Here is a 17,552-nt window from a genome sequence, read left to right on the forward strand (position 1 = left end):
TGTGTTCTTATGAATTCCATCATGCACAGCAGGGAAGCATATTCAAGTATAGAAAGAGCAATTGTGCAGTATGGGATAGGCAAATAGATTTGATGAGGAGAGCGATAGAGCTTCCTGTGATGACAGTGCAGCGGGCTGCCAGCAGATAGGGGAAGTAGCCAGGAGTGGGCAGGCATTTACAGTCACAAATAAACTGAAGCAAACAGAAACACGTTCATTAGTCTGGTCGAGAGCTACTGAGAAGTCCATGAGAAGATCTGAGAGAGGATCTTTTTTTGGCTCGAACCATGGTGAGTGTTCTTTCTGGTTTCATCCCTTGTCATATTGTAATGTCCGGAATGTAACTTTATGACAGATAAATTAGTACAGAGAAACTGATCGTATGAAATCAGATGGTGAATTTGTGATGGTGTAAGAGTTTTTCTGTGGATAAATAGCACACTACGTTTATCTGATACTGTTTGTCTACTTATTAACTTATTTGACTTTTTACGTAAAATATTTCTATTGGTTAAGAATGTGCATGCCATTTCCATTATCATAGGCTTTTGTTTGCTGGACATCAATAAAAGATAAGATGCACGAAACTGCTATGAAATGAAATGTTGCTTTTGTAACAAAATTTCACAGCAACTTCACATTTTTCTCGTTTAAAAAAAGTTAATCTGGGGAATGGTTAGGGGATTTTATCATGTGTTTTTGTGTAAAAAAAAAAGATTGTGTAATGTTTGGCCCGTTTTTGCTTCACCAACAAAACTTAGTTCCTCTTCGTCTAAACGCATTTGAGTTTCTCATGAATTCTTCAGCCATCTGGTTTTCAACAGATGTACCATACTGGCAATTAACTGCTCTTTTAAACCTAGACAAACTGTCACAAACTGGTTTAAATTTATATATGGTTCTGCCCTTTGTGGTCACAGCAACCCATTTTGATTCAGCTTAATACCACATTATCAATGTGAAACTACGGTAGGACACCTGTTTCAGATTGCATCACAGTCACATAGTGGGATCTCCCAAATTCCCTACCCATGGTCATTAAGCTTCACCATAACCGTTTGAGAAATACACACACAGACATCCATTGGTTCTTTGTTAAGCATGTGTTAATACACGCAAGGGCTCATATTCAAAACACACGTTACACAAATCATCCATACAAATAACAGAACTATGGACTTTTTGTGAGGCTGCTTTGCATGTCGGGTGCCTTTAAAGGTACAGCTGCATGTTGTTATAGTAACAGCCATAATAAATAAAAATGTATTCCGTATTCTTTGTAGCTATTAGGACACATTTTTTAAAGCATAACCTGAATGCATTAGAAGATATCTTTCTGCTTATTTTACAGTTTTAGGTTTTTGGTTTTTTTTTTTCACCCAAAAATGAGAATTTTGAATTCTGTAATAATTTAAGCTACTCACCCTCAAGTTGTTTCCAACGTGTATGAAATTCTTTATGTGGAGTGTTAAATAAGATATTGTGAAGAATGTTGGTTGTGGGGCACCATTGACTTCCTTAGTATGGGGGAAAAAATACAACGGAATTCAATGTTGTACCACAACTGTTTGGTTACCACCATTCTTCAAAATATCTTCTTTTATGCTGCACATAAAGAAATTCATACACGTTTGGAACACCTTGAGGGTGAGTAAACGAATTTTTTTCAATTTTTTGGGGTGAACTATCCCAATAATTAAGCTATTTGAATAAAGAGAAAAAAAGTTTAGTTACTTATTACAAAATAAACTTTCTCCAAAATCATGCTTCGAAATATATCAAGATTCAAGATTAACCAGAGGAATACAGGTGTGCTTTTAAAACCCTATACAAACACTGTACACTTTTACATTTTGACACATATACTGTAAATTGCATTTACATCTGACTCTGGGTCTTTACGTCATTTGAGCACATGCAGCTGATTTTTTTATGAGAGCCGTTTGATGTCAGTTGCACTAAACCTGAGGCCATGCTGTCTGATATTACAGACATGCCCTTTTTGTGTGATCTCACTGCAGTAGATAACAAACGAAATTATCAATCCATGCGGTATCTGCAAATAAACAATGTCTCAAGGTTTTTTGGTCCTTGGAGAGTAGATACAGGTGTAGTTCATCACATCAACTATCTACTTGTTCTACTAATGTTTACAACTAGAAAGTTAGCAGTCACATCATAATTTAAGCATGCATAATTACACTGGGTCAGTAATGAACAAGAAATGAAATATTTTAACACTTTCTGGTCCCCAGAGGATAGTATGTTGGTGTTTCTAACAAGCTCAACCAGCAAATTAATCAGAAACACCATAACAATAAAAATAAAAATTCTAAACAATTACACCACCCTGTAATGAACAGGCAACATGATAAAACGAATAGTAAAATTATAAAATAAAAAACATTATAAACAAAAAATAAAAACACTAAAAAAAGGAAAAATAATATTTAATCATTTACAATGTTAAAATATACGAACAAATCCCCTTTCTCACAAAACTACAAATCCTGGAGCTTTCAAAGTTGAATAATTATTATCTATGTTGTCAACCTACCATATGAATTTTCTGGTCAGAGTTCACTAAAACATGAACTTTCCACTCTCTCATGTCAACGGAGAAAAGTCCCAACATCTGTACATTTTGAACAGGTAATCTATTGTTTTAATCTTTAAAACCTAATAAATTTATGTGTGCTATGTGTTTTTAAAGATAAAATTAGTGAAAATGTTGAAAATGTAAAATGCAAAAAAACTAATAACTGATTAACCTATTTACCTTACCATTTAGCAAGGGCAATAAGCTTTTTGAACATCATATTATATGTAATTTTACTGTTAATTATGGTCAAATGTAAGGTTTTAGCAAACTATTTTTGTTTAAAAAAATTACTGTACAATTTACAGTGAAAACAGTAAAAGGACATTTCCAGAATTTCTGCATGGCATATCACACGTGATTAATTTTCTTTAAAGCTCCAGTCCATAACTTTTTGGGGTTAAAAATTATCCAAAATACATTTCTGAAAAAGTACACAAGCATCCAGTGTTCAAAACGATCTGCTTGCCAAAGCTCGATTCAAAATGGTAAGCTTGTAATAATGTTTTTAATTCCAGTGATACTGGTGGATTTCCGTGGGATCCACCGAGCATGTCTTTGCGTCATTTCGTCACATCTGTACACATAAAGAAGAGTCTCGGCTAGTAGGCGATATTGAGTCATTACGTCACATCTGTACACATAAAGAAGAGTCTCGGCTAGTAGGCTATATTGAGTCATTACGTCACATCTGTAAACATAAAGAAGAGTCTCGACTAGTAGGCTATATTGAGTCATTACGTCACCGTCACATCTGTACACATAAAGAAGAGTCTCGGCTAGTAGACTATATTGAGTCATTATGTCACATCTGTACACGTAAAGAAGAGTCTCGGCTAGTAGACTATATTGAGTCATTACGTCACCGTCACATCTGTACACATAAAGAAGAGTCTCGGCTAGTAGACTATATTGAGTCATTATGTCACATCTGTACACGTAAAGAAGAGTCTCGGCTAGTAGGCTATATTGAGTCATTACGTCACCGTCACATCTGTACACATAAAGAAGAGTCTCGGCTAGTAGACTATATTGAGTCATTATGTCACATCTGTACACGTAAAGAAGAGTCTCGGCTAGTAGACTATATTGAGTCATTATGTCACATCTGTACACATAAAGAAGAGTCTCGGCTAGTAGGCGATATTGAGTCATTACGTCACCGTCACATCTGTACACATAAAGAAGAGTCTCGGCTAGTAGGTGATATTGAGTCATTACGTCACATCTGTACACGTAAAGAAGAGTCTCGGCTAGTAGACTATATTGAGTCATTATGTCACATCTGTACACATAAAGAAGAGTCTCGGCTAGTAGGCGATATTGAGTCATTACGTCACCGTCACATCTGTACACGTAAAGAAGAGTCTCGGCTAGTAGACTATATTGAGTCATTATGTCACATCTGTACACGTAAAGAAGAGTCTCGGCTAGTAGACTATATTGAGTCATTATGTCACATCTGTACACGTAAAGAAGAGTCTCGGCTAGTAGGCGATATTGAGTCATTACGTCACCGTCACATCTGTACACATAAAGAAGAGTCTCGGCTAGTAGACTATATTGAGTCATTATGTCACATCTGTACACGTAAAGAAGAGTCTCGGCTAGTAGGCTATATTGAGTCATTATGTCACATCTGTACACATAAAGAAGAGTCTCGGCTAGTAGACTATATTGAGTCATTACGTCACATCTGTACACATAAAGAAGAGTCTCGGCTAGTAGGCGATATTGAGTCATTACGTCACATCTGTACACATAAAGAAGAGTCTCCCCTAGTAGGCGATATTGAGTCATTATGTCACATCTGTACACATAAAGAAGAGTCTCGGCTAGTAGGCGATATTGAGTCATTACGCCACATCTGTACACATAAAGAAGAGTCTCGGCTAGTAGGCGATATTGAGTCATTACGTCACATCTGCACACATAAAGAAGAGTCTCGGCTAGTAGGCGATATTGAGTCATTACGTCACATCTGTACACATAAAGAAGAGTCTCGGCTAGTAGACTATATTGAGTCATTATGTCACATCTGTACACGTAAAGAAGAGTCTCGGCTAGTAGGCGATATTGAGTCATTACGTCACCGTCACATCTGTACACATAAAGAAGAGTCTCGGCTAGTAGACTATATTGAGTCATTATGTCACATCTGTACACGTAAAGAAGAGTCTCGGCTAGTAGGCTATATTGAGTCATTATGTCACATCTGTACACATAAAGAAGAGTCTCGGCTAGTAGACTATATTGAGTCATTACGTCACATCTGTACACATAAAGAAGAGTCTCGGCTAGTAGGCGATATTGAGTCATTACGTCACATCTGTACACATAAAGAAGAGTCTCGGCTAGTAGGCGATATTGAGTCATTACGTCACATCTGTACACATAAAGAAGAGTCTCCCCTAGTAGGCGATATTGAGTCATTATGTCACATCTGTACACATAAAGAAGAGTCTCGGCTAGTAGGCGATATTGAGTCATTACGCCACATCTGTACACATAAAGAAGAGTCTCGGCTAGTAGGCGATATTGAGTCATTACGTCACATCTGCACACATAAAGAAGAGTCTCGGCTAGTAGGCGATATTGAGTCATTACGTCACATCTGTACACATAAAGAAGAGTCTCGGCTAGTAGGCGATATTGAGTCATTACGTCACATCTGTACACATAAAGAAGAGTCTCGGCTAGTAGGCGATATTGAGTCATTACGTCACATCTGTACACATAAAGAAGAGTCTCGGCTAGTAGGCGATATTGAGTCATTACGTCACATCTGTACACATAAAGAAGAGTCTCGGCTAGTAGGCGATATTGAGTCATTACGTCACATCTGTACACATAAAGAAGAGTCTCGGCTAAGAGGCGATATTGAGTCATTACGTCACATCTGTACACATAAAGAAGAGTCTCAGCTAGTAGGCGATATTGAGTCATTACGTCACATCTGTACACATAAAGAAGAGTCTCGGCTAGTAGGCGATATTGAGTCATTACGTCACATCTGTACACATAAAGAAGAGTCTCGGCTAGTAGGCGATATTGAGTCATTACGTCACATCTGTACACATAAAGATTAAAGAAGAATCTCGATCCACACCAGCGCGGCGACTGACAGACGCACATTCTCCTCAAAACATTGGATTCTTCTGCGCTGCCATGCTGAGGCACTGCACGTAAAGTTGATAATTCAGCGAATAACTGCAATTGTATATTTCGAACAGAGATGGCGACAAAGAGGAAAAGCTATGGACTGCAGCTTTAAATAGTTTCGGGTCTAATTTTTGTGATCAGTAATATTTATTAGGATGTTCTCTATTACATTTTCTGTTATTTAGTTATAGCATTAATTACTTTAGAATCATGTGCCGGGGTGCCGCAGAGGTTTTAATCCTGAAAAATATACAGGATATAGGTATCCTGTAATACCAGAAACATCATCTCTTGTTTACCATAAATTAATCAGGATATCTTTACACAAGACATGGCCTAAAATGTCCATTTAAAGTTCTGTATGTGGTTTTTAAAAAAATGTCTACACTGCTGTTGTTTGTCAAGAGCGTAGTGATATTGTAATTGGTTGGTCAATGTCAGTTCCTGTGTCTAACAGTTTCTCTTTTTCGCTCAGTGAAGCAAACAGCTCAGTGTGTAACTCTGGGTCAGGCCTGTCTCATTAAAAACTTGTCCAAAGCTTATCAGCTCTTCCTGGTGAGAGGTCTGTCCTGATTCAAATGCTTGTAACCAAGGGTGCGTCACACACGTCGCCCAGAGTCTCTGATGTATAGACACGTTATCACAAAAGGGTAGAACTTAATTTTTCTGTGAAAACAAAGAGGTGTAGTCCACAGCTTTGAGATATCTGGGTAAATCAGCTCGAATTTACACTGGGGATACAACATGGGCAAATAACTGACAGGTTTTTTTTTCCAGAAAGATATTTGCATCCAATTCCGCAAGATTTGAATGACGAGCAACTGACAAGCCAGCTTTAAAAGCTAAAGCTATTTCATTGTTATTTTAGTTTTATTTTACAAAATTTTATATGTGAAAGAAATGCATTTCACTGTGATCTGTGACATATACTGTTAGCCTTTTCTATTCATTCTTCTGTATATAAGTGCTGTAGTAGTGGTCGTAGTGACTTCCTGCCAGTTTGGTATGACAAATGCTTGGTATGACAGTTCCTGTGTGATCTCAGAAACTCTCTGGTGTAGTGCAGTTGACTACAAACAGCTCTGATGGAAAAATCAACTGTGCTAAATTGTAATGGAGACGCCAAATCAGAGGTAAAAATATTTTATAGATATTTATTTTAATGTAAAACATCTCTGCTGTTTATGTGTTCTATACTCAATTTATTAGACAGAGTGTTCAGGTGATTCATTTATGGTATTGAACATAAATTTGATAAATCTTTTACGGGCAGTTCAATACAACAGAAGACTACAATAGAATTGTAGTAGACTACAATATATATACAAGACAGACTACATAACCCTAACCCTAATTTAAAAAATGTACATTGAATACACATTTAAGTTGGATAGACATTAAAAGTATGAGTTTTAGTGTTGTATGCTGCTTTGATGTCAAGTTTGTAGTATTTCTTAATAGTATTAATCAAATTTCCTGAATTAACTTAATTTACTTTAACAAAAGATGGCAACCTTAGGCATGCATGTCACTGAACAAAATGAGCAAGATAAAAGGATAAAAGAGTTATGATACATGTTTCTTTATTTTCAGAGGTTTTTAAGAAATATTAAAGCCTGTGTCTGTCTGCCAAATTAACTCTAAACTTATTCCTTTTTCATAGTTGCTTAGTTTTAGAGGCCTATGGGAAGGAAAACCCTGAAAGAGTTTTACATGCGATGCCCGATATATCGATCACTATATCGGTATTGGCCGATACATGATCATTTTTAATAATAATATAACTGATAAATAATGGATTGTTTCCTTCAACTGAGACACTTCAGATGTGCATTGTTCACCTTGATGCTTTTTGGATTGCTTGAAATATGATTGAATTCCTTCAAAAAAGGAAAATATAGTTACAGAAACATGTGAAGCACAAGTCTGACTCTGACATATAGGCTACATCAAATAATAACGAAGACATTATAATTGTGTCCTTGGGAAATTAAATGTCCTTTAGTTTTTGAAATCAGGCTCTCATAAATTACATAAAAATTTGGATTTCGATTTTTTTGGCCGATATATCGGTTATCGGCTTTCAAACATTAAGAATTATTGATTATTGGTATCGGCCCAATATGTTTGCATCCCTAAGTTTTACCAAACAGCGGCACCTAACTGAACCATGCAATTGCAATTAAGTTGCACGCTGATGGTCAAACCAAGTGACACTAGTGGTCAAACCAAGAAAACTACAAGATGAAGTATAATTTTGGCCTAGTAAAGAGGCCTAATGCTCAATGCTTATGGTGGCACTGCTTTTTTGTTGTGTTTTGCTTTTAAATACTTACTTTGCTTTTACAATACTTTTTACAGAGCAAGGAAAGCATAGGTATGATTCCCAGGAAATGTGTGAACTGAAAAAAAATGCTTAATGTAATGCAAGTCACTTTGGATACTTTGGATTTGCAAAAATTTTAATGTAATGTAGACTATGATGCATACAATAACACTCACAGATAAAAGCTTAAACAAACTGACAAGAGCACAAATACGGATGTGTACACTGTACCTAGGTTTGTCTCTGTTCCTTAAATTTTGATTGTCAATCTATGCTTGCAGGACAACAAGTCAGATGTGAAAGCCATCAGGGCTCGTTTCCAAACAGGAGGTGCATCTACGGAGGGGACTCCAGGTGTTCGTCCAAAAATGCCTGTCCAGCCCACATTGTCTTCAGGCCCAGCGGTGCCTGCTAAGAAGCCTATTCTCGAAACTAGCCTCTCCGGTGGACCTACTACTACCTCAACTGCCCCCAAACCAAACTTTGTAAAGAGCACAGTCAACACAGCTAGAAGCGCTCCAGACATGCATGATCCTCCGAAGCCAAAAGCTTTCGGGACTAGGTTTGAAAACACACAAGAGAACAACAGGGTCAACTTTAAAGTTCCCGTTAAACCTAAACCACCAGACTTGTGCCAGGATTCTGAGACTTCAAAGACCCCATTCCCAAAAGTACCACTACAGAAGCTTCCTTCAAGCATCATGGTGAACGATTCAAAGGTGATAAGTCCAAAGCCACTGGCTACTACGGTAAAACCACCCTGGGTCAAAGATATCCCAAAAGCTGAGGATAACTCTAGCTCTAATCCCACCCACCCAAAAATGCCATTAGCACCCAAACCGAAAAGCACCATGGCGTTGTTGCGCCAGCAGCCAGAGGAAAGTAGCACTATGGAGCCTGCAAGACCTTCCTCAGTATCTAATCAGAAACCAACAAGTTTCTGTATTAAAAATAGCTTCAACAAACTAGAGGAAGTTGTTAAAGAGGGTGCTAAAGCACCAAGTGCTAATGAGTCAGTCGCAAAGCCTGCAGCGCCTCAAAAACCCAACTTTCCAAGGAAACCATCCGGGCCTCCTACACAAACAGTGAACAATGACCCTTCAGCCCCCAAGAAGAAACCTTTAACCAATAGCTATGCCCTGGGCAGCGCTCCTGCCAAACCCAACAGACCTCCCAATGTCAACCTTGAGAAGTACAAAAAGGGCTCAGAGGCTGCAACAGACAGTGAGTACTGCCCACCTTGAACAAACTGCACACGCTTTTTGTACAGAAGAATCTGATGTAACAAAACAATAGGCAAAATGCACTTCACCAGTCATATCAAAGCCACAAAAACTTAGTATGCAAAGCAGCCACTGCTCATAAGCACCGTAGAGTATACTTTGGGTCAAAGTGGTTTCCGTGGTTTTACTTGTCACTGCTCTGCTTTCCCCCGAGACAGTTAACAAGCATGCACAATAAAACACGCACCCTAAAGTGATAAAAATGCGAGACTATGTAGATGCATATCTTAGTCAGTAATTCATATCCGAATGAGGAACATCACATGACTATATCGAAAAGTTAGATGCTGCTAATTTATGCACTTTGACACATTGGATCATGCTTGTCTTTGCTCTTTAATACACTATTACAGCACAGAATGTGAATCGGCGTCTGAGGTGCTATCATGCAATGAACGTACAGGTGTATCTTGTGTTAGAGAGCAATAACAACATATTGGAAATTCAAGATTTCCTGCATGCGCTGAGCTAACTTCCTTGTTTGAGTTTCTCTTTTCATTTGAGAGCTGAAGTCAGTAAAAAAAAAAAAAAGGGAACATGGTTTTAAAATGGGAACATAGTTTTTGAGATAGCTTTCATTTTTAACTTGTGAGAATGGTGAGATCCTGTGTATGATTAGGTTTTGCTCTTGAGCGCCATATGAAAAGATCAGATTATTTTATTATGGTTAAAACTTTGCTCTGTGTGTGTGTGTGTGTGTGGGGGGGGGGGGGTTCTTTTGTAGATCACATAAACTAGATATGTAGATTTAAACTAGATATCTGTATAGTGTTTGAACTGTTTTCACGTTAATCAGTTCGCCTTTTGTGCTCTGCAAAACTAAGAAAGTTATACAGGTAAGAAAAGACACGAGTGTGAGTAAATCATGACAAAATTGACAATTTGGGTAAACTGCTCATTTAAGATAAAAGCTGGTTATAAGGTTAACTATTTCTTCCAGGCCCTGTACCTCCCCCTCCTCCACCCACCTCTCACCCCAGTAGTCACGCACCTCCACCACTGCCCTCTCAACCCTTACCTCCCAGCCTGCCCCCACGACCTTCAGGACCTTTGTGAGTACCAAGAAATGCTACTCTTAGTACTGTGACTGAATTATTCAGGTAATGACAATTTCTTTAATGTGAATGTGATGATAATTCACACCCTTATTTTTGTCCGCAGAATTCAAGATGAGAATTATGATGACGTGGAAAGCTTAAGAGAGTCATCTAGGGGTAAGAGCTACCTTTACGTTGTTGAATAGGAGTACATTTAGAGCCAATAGCTAGTGTATATTTATGAATACTAGGGCTTTCAAACAATCAATCGCAATTAATCACATCCAAAATAGTTTGTGAAATAGTTAAAAAAAAGTATTTATATATAAAATATTTATATTTACATATCATATAAATTATATATTAATCTATATACAGTGTATAGATGAAAATATTTCTTAAATATATACAAGCATGTGTGTGTATTTATATATATATAAAATAATTATACACAGAAACTTTTATTTTGGATGCGATTAGTCGCGATTAATCGTTTGACAGCCCTAATGAATACAGACATATTTTCAATAGAGGCTACTTTTCATTTTTGAAAGTAGCCTTGTGTGCTCACATAGGCTTTTGTTCAAAAATACAGTAAAAACTGTCATGTTTTCTTTATCTTTTAAATCTTTTAATTAGAGCTGTGCAAAAATTAATTGCGATTAATTGCATCCAAAATAAAAGTCTAGAGATTGGCATGGTTTTACTTCAGTTAGCCTAATAGCTGGTTTGATTTGCATTGAAAGATGATCTTAAAGTACCCCATGCCAATCTCTAGGTGTGGTGGAAGGTGTGTGATGATGTGGGGATATTTTAATTCCAAAGGCCAAGGGAACTTTACCAGGATGCATATTATCCTGGATCCATGAAATAACTGGCTTTTAAAAATAAAAATCTGCCTGACTCTATGGGAATTTAACATAGGGGTGCCCTGACTTATGCACCCTGTATTTTAAGGAAAAACATTTATTTATTTATGATACATTATTCATTCACAAAGAAAATGTGTGTCCTTAAAGGTTGGAGTTTTCCTCATTTTTCTAATTAAGGCATTAAGATCAATATCCAAAAGATGATTTTTTATTCCTCTTTTTAGGCAACTTTAGCATGGGTGCCAAAACTTATTCATACCACAGTAATTATTTTGTATATATAAATACATATGCATGCATGTATATATTTAAGAATTATTTGCGCTTAAATTCTGTATATATATATATATATATATATAAATACAAAATCTATATTATATAAATATAAATATTTTATATATGAATAACACATTTTCTTAAATTTATAAATGCATGTGTGTGTATTTATATATACAAAATTATTATATACAGCACACACAAATATATTATGTACACAGACTTTTATTTTGGATGCGATTAATCGCAATTAATTTTTGCACAGCCCTACTTTTAATACATTTACAAATGTTATTTATCCCTATACACATTTCTTATTATTATCAATGCTAAAAACAGTCATGCTTAATACTTTTGTGAAAACCAAGATATCCAACCAATCTTTTTTTTCAGGATTATGTGATAAACAGAAAGTTCTTAACAGTTTTGAACTGCATTTGAAATATAAATCTTTTGTAACATTAAAAATGACTTTACTGTCACATGCATCCTTGCTGAATAAAAGTGTTTATATATATCTTAAAAACGACTTATAAATAATTACAATAATAAATGGTACAATACAATATCTTTACAATATCTTTTCACATTTTATCACTACAGGCCAGACAAACGAGGTAAGAATCTTAGCGAAGGCATACAGATACCTGGAAGGTACACTAAATGTTTGTTTGTGCAGTATCTCATGTCTTACCTTTTTTAGGGAGGTGAAAGTGACGGTGAGATATATGAGGATCTCGATGACAGTCGGTAAGATGTTTTAAGCTCTATTGCAGCCACTGTCTGTGATACAGAGCGGTTACCTGGAACAGAATGAAATTGTTTACTTGTGTTTTTGGCTAATACATGGTGTATGGTCTGCTATATCACAGGTCGGCTGCAGAGACGAGTCAGCCTCAAAAGAAGCAAGACAAAGACATTAAAAATCAGAAAGACCGTGAGAAAAAGGAGAAAGAAGCAATTAAGAAGTTTAAAGTAAGATTGGATTTTTTTATTTTTTTTTTGCAAAGCATATATGTAGAATTGAATACCAACCAGTTATTGAGATTTACTTTACTGGATCATGAGGATTATAAAGTTTTTTTTTTTCTGATTTGTTATTTCCACAGATAACAGGACCCCTGCAGGCTATTCATCAAGTAAAAGCTAAAGCCGACTGCAAGGGTGGGAAAAATGAACTCTCTATAAAGAAGGGCGAGTCAATTGATATTATTCGAATCACTGACAACCCAGAGGGTAAATGGCTGGGCCGAGGTCAAGATGGATCATGTAAGAGTTCACACTATAAAGAGTTTGACAACAGGAACTGGTCGTTGATCACCTCACATGAGTACTTTGTCAAAACATCACTGAGAAAAGACACATATGTACTTATTTCTCTATATTTCAGTCGGATATGTTAAAACGGAAATGGTTGAGATCGACTTCTGCATCTTGAGGAATCAAGGCATGTCTTTTCCTCATAACTTGGAAAATGAGGAGGTGTACGATGACGTGGAATCGATGGACGATCAAGGGTAAGAATCTGTAACACTTAAAAACAAAAATTCATTCTGTAGAATTCCACAGATTTTCCCTAATAATTAATATTAGGAAGATGCGAAAAATCTGCAACTGGACATTAAACACTATAGTATCTAGTCCAGAAACAGTCAACAAAGTTTAAAAGAGTAGTTCACTTTTTTTTAAATAAAAAACATTTGCTGATAATATACTCACCCCCATGTCATCCAAGATATCCATGTCATTCTTTCTTCAGTCGAAAAGAAATTAAGTTTTTCGATGAAAACATTCCAGGATTTTTCTCCATATAATGGACTTCAATGGGAACCAAACTGCAAACTGTTCAAAGGGCTTTAAACGATTTCAGACGATGAATAAGGGTCTTAACAACCGAAACGATCGCTCATTTAAAAAAAAAATTTAACAAAGTTTAAGTTTTATAAGCTCAAATGGTCGCCTTGCTCTGTTCTGTGATGCGCGTTCGTGACTCACTCACCTGTTCAATCTCGTTTATCAAAATGAACGAATATTTTTTCATGTCATTTGGTTCATTCAACGAACCAAATGAACGAGTTGACTCTGGAAAAGATTAATTCATTTTGATGAACGAGTCTGAATAGGAGAGTCACAAACGCGCATCACAGTACAGAGCAAGGCGACCATTTGAGCTTATAAAACTTAAACTTTGCAGTTTTTTTTTACATGAGCGTTTCACTTGATCAGACCCTTATTCATCGTCTGGAATCGTTTAAAGCCCTTTGAGTAGTTTGCAGTTTGCACTGAAACTGTCTTTTGGACCTTGAACCGTTTGGTTCCCATTGAAGTCCATTATATGGAGAAAAATCCTGAAATGTTTTCATCAAAAACCTTAATTTCTTTTCGACTGAAGAAAGAATGACATGGATATCTTGGATGACATGGGGGTGAGTAAATTATCAGCAAAAGTTTTTTTTTTTTTAAAGTGAACGACTCCTTTAGTTAAAACCTGCACAGCAAATACTGCTGTTCTCATTAATGTGAGAATTGATATCTCTTTCATATTTCAGGAAAATGAATGGGCAGCGGGGTAAGTTTTAATATAATCAATATTTTTTCCGACTAATTGACTGTAAGGTCTAGGTTTAAAACTGTAACTGTAATAACAGATGACTTAAACAAGTCTGCCCTCTGCTGTGTATAGTTGTTTTACCTCCACCACCAGATGATGATGTATATGATGATATACCTGATCCCAATCCTAATCCAATCAGGTAAGAGCAAAATATACATATATATTTGCAATGTAAAGTAATATTATAATAATGTATTATAATAATATAAGATTTCCATACTTTGTTTACGTGTGTGCCTGTATTCCCACACTGCATTCCACTGAAACCATAGCAGTGGAGATCCCAGGCCACTCTTTAAATCACGCAACTTCTTGGACATGCTCAAAAGTTCGGTTGAACGGAGAAAAAGCCAAGTTCACAATAATGAGTAATTTTTACATTAGTAAGCTGGAATCAGTCAATGTTACTTTTCTACATTTTCAATCCTTACCAATCACAATTGCATATTGCAATTGTAAATTGATTAATTTTTCCTTTCACAATCAATCCAATCTGAGCATAAACATCAAATAGTGCCTTCAAGTTAATGTCTTCTGAGCCTCCTGTTTTTAATGCTTTTCTAATATTTTCTAACCATAACATTTCTGGATATGAATGATTCACTAATCTTCTTTCCCCAAGACTTCAACCTCCCTCGATTTTGCTTTTATCTACAGAAAACAATATTAACTCCAAATTAAGTCTGTTAATTGGCTTCTGCCCATAAAATTATCATAGTTATATACTTCTTTTTCAGCATTCCTCCACCTCCACAATTTACACCTGAAGGAAATAAAGGTAAAAATTATTTTAGTCCTATATAACACTTAAAGTAACTGTAACTTTCAAAGCAACTCTATGTTTCATCTTCAAATGTCTTTACATTACAGACATTTCCCAAGACATATACGATGATGTTGATTCATTCCCTTCCGCTCCATCACCTAGCAGGTAAACAGATGTTACCTTAAAGGAGTCGTTCACTTTTTTAAAAAAAACTTTTGCTGATAATTTACTCACCACATGTCATCCAAGATATCCATATCATTCTTTCTTCAGTCGAAAAGAAATTAAGGTTTTTGATGAAAACATTCCAGGATTTTTCTCCATATAATGCACTTTACTGGGCACCAAACGGTTTTAAGGTCCAAAAGCCAGTTTCAGTACAAACTGCAAACTGTTGAAAATGCCTTCAGACAATGAATAAGGGTCTTATCAAGTGAAACCATCGCTCATTTAACGAATCTTTTTTCGTGTCATTTGGTTCATTCAACGAACGAAATGGACGAATTGACTCGGGAAAAGGTTCGTTCATTTTGATTAATGAGTTCGAACAGGAGAGTCATCAGAACAGAGCAAGGTGACCATTTGAGCTTATAAAACTTAAACTTTGTTGTTGTTTTTTTTAAATGAGCGATTGTTTCCCTTGATAAGACCCTTATACATCGTCTAGAATCATTTAAAGCCCTTTGAACAGTTTGCACTGAAACTGTCTTCTGGACCTTGAACCGTTTGGTTACCAGTAAAGTCCATTACAGTATGGAATGAAACTTTATGGAATTACTCCTTTAAGTGCTTTGCTATTAATGTTGTAAAACAACATGATGCCACATGCTATATATTAGCATATTTCAATTTATGTCTTGATGATAATGATATTTTGCAGCCTTCTTCAAAGGAAATCTAAGGTGACCAAAGTTCATGAGGACCCAAAAAAACAAAAGAAGTTTGAGAAAGAAGAAAAGGAATTCAGAAAGAAGTTTAAGGTGCGTATGAGATAACTTTGGGCATACTGTATGACACAATGCTAAGTTCACATAAGAGTGCTTTCTTCATTGAATTAATTAAGCAAACAATTTGGTATTTACCAGTACGATGGTGAGATTCAGGTACTTCATCAAGCAACAATTGCCACCAGTAAAAAGGGCAGTGGGAAAGAGCTGGCTGTACAGGCTGGGGAGACGGTGGACGTCATCAGCCAATCTGACCCTGACAAATTCATCTGTAGGAACAAGGAGGGCAAATGTAAGTGACATTAATTGTGACTCCAGATGAGATTAATCTATAAGACAAGCAATGGCAGTATAATGATGAAATTGTAAAATTGACTTTCAGTTGGATATGTCTCAGTGAGCAACATCCAACAAGAGTAAGTTACATTTTGTCAAAGTTTTTTTTTTTTTTTTTTTTTTGCAAATGTTTTATTGATGTATGAACTAAAATTTTATATTTTGTTTACACAGTGAAGAGGTCTATGATGATATTGGAGATGGTATGTATTAAATACATGCACCTGAACATTACATGCAAATATTAAAATGCAGTTATTCCATAGCAAATGTGATTTAGACAATATCAATTAAAGAGACTTATCAATCATTACAGACTGCATCTATGACAACGACTGAAGATCTCACACCATCATCATCTCATCTTCTGCAGCTCATAATTTCTGGCCCTATTTGTCTTCTTGGTTGTTAAGTGTATTTATTTGGCTATATGGACAAAATCATTTGGAGTTCACTTTTTTCTGTTGGAATAAACAGTCTAGTTCCATTATAAAATTAGAGTTACCTTGACTCAGTAAAAAAATAAATGGCTTCTTGTCCAGATTGGCCACCAAAAATAGAGTTCTCCAGAGATTTTCACTTTCTTTTTCCTGTCATGAGTTCTAAGACACATTAATAATTCATCACTGTAATCATGTTGCTGGGTGAAATGCAGTATTTTGTAACTGGTCTTAATTTTCTCATTTACTTGTGCTTTTTTGTAAATATTACAGCAAAAGACTGAACTGTTTTCATAGCATGCTAATAAATGAAGGCCTAAACATTTGCTTGACTTTTAAATTCAACATGTTAATTGCATTCATTTATTCAATACATTTGTTCAAGTGGTTGATGTAGAACAGAAAAACGCTCTTCAGGACAGTGGCCTCAAAGACCCAAGACAATTCCTGGCCTATATCATACCTTCGCACTGTTTGGTTTACTGTTTTACATACTTTGTCCAGGTCTCATCAGACAATCAGGTGAATGTCTGTCAAACAAAAGGTATAGATAGACTTAATTCAGTCAGGGAGGTCCGTGTTGTCCGTTTAATTTTGATGCGATATGGTAAAAACAACAACAACAACTCTCTCAACTCTTTGTTGGACGGCATATTGTTTTGTTTTGTTTTGTTTTAGCTGATATTATGTAATTTCACACTGGTAGATCATCCCTCGGCCAGAATATAACCAATATTGGTGTATGTACCAAGAATACGTTGTTTTAAGTATCATCTTCACCCTCTTGTAGCTGTAAAATGTAAATCGTGTTAACTGGGGATATGCGCGTTCACGGAAGTAATTTTACCTGACTTTCCAGCAGATGCAACAGATTCGTCGAATGAGATTTTCCAC

General features: G+C 36.1%; 1 protein-coding gene across 5 annotated transcripts; it reads left to right on the plus strand.

Annotated features, from left to right (window-relative positions):
- The first annotated feature begins 135 nt into the window (after positions 1 to 135).
- On the plus strand, positions 136 to 16,983 carry fyb1b (FYN binding protein 1 b). Of its 5 annotated transcripts, none has more exons than XM_039688079.2 (19): positions 136 to 290; positions 8,369 to 9,311; positions 10,311 to 10,422; positions 10,532 to 10,584; positions 12,159 to 12,172; positions 12,259 to 12,305; positions 12,428 to 12,530; positions 12,665 to 12,824; positions 12,946 to 13,072; positions 14,105 to 14,124; positions 14,239 to 14,308; positions 14,442 to 14,537; positions 14,907 to 14,947; positions 15,040 to 15,100; positions 15,816 to 15,915; positions 16,021 to 16,174; positions 16,265 to 16,298; positions 16,393 to 16,421; positions 16,535 to 16,983. In XM_039688079.2, exons 1-19 carry the CDS (start codon positions 288 to 290, stop codon positions 16,555 to 16,557), a joined length of 2,190 nt encoding a protein of 729 aa, XP_039544013.2. In that variant the 5' UTR covers positions 136 to 287; the 3' UTR covers positions 16,558 to 16,983. The 5 variants fall into 5 exon arrangements, 4 of the variants coding, with proteins under 4 accessions (XP_039544013.2, XP_039544011.2, XP_039544012.2 ...); XM_039688077.2 differs by lacking the exon at positions 136 to 290 and adding an exon at positions 6,795 to 6,894; XM_039688078.2 differs by lacking the exon at positions 136 to 290 and adding an exon at positions 6,795 to 6,894 and having other exon boundaries at positions 14,445 to 14,537.
- Positions 16,984 to 17,552: the final 569 nt, after the last annotated feature.

Source organism: Pimephales promelas, chromosome 19 (genome assembly GCF_988280905.1).
Source record: "Pimephales promelas chromosome 19, fPimPro1.hap1.1, whole genome shotgun sequence".
NCBI classification, from domain to species: Eukaryota; Metazoa; Chordata; class Actinopteri; order Cypriniformes; family Leuciscidae; genus Pimephales; species Pimephales promelas.

Excerpts from the sequence above, each read along its gene's own strand:
- fyb1b (XM_039688077.2), top strand. The coding sequence starts at position 6,847 with ATGGAAAAATCAACTGTGCTAAATTGTAATGGAGACGCCAAATCAGAG. Across the intron at positions 6,895-8,368 it reads ATGGAGACGCCAAATCAGAG|GACAACAAGTCAGATGTGAA; the intron begins GTAAAAATATTT and ends CTATGCTTGCAG. Across the intron at positions 14,948-15,039 it reads TACACCTGAAGGAAATAAAG|ACATTTCCCAAGACATATAC; the intron begins GTAAAAATTATT and ends TTTACATTACAG.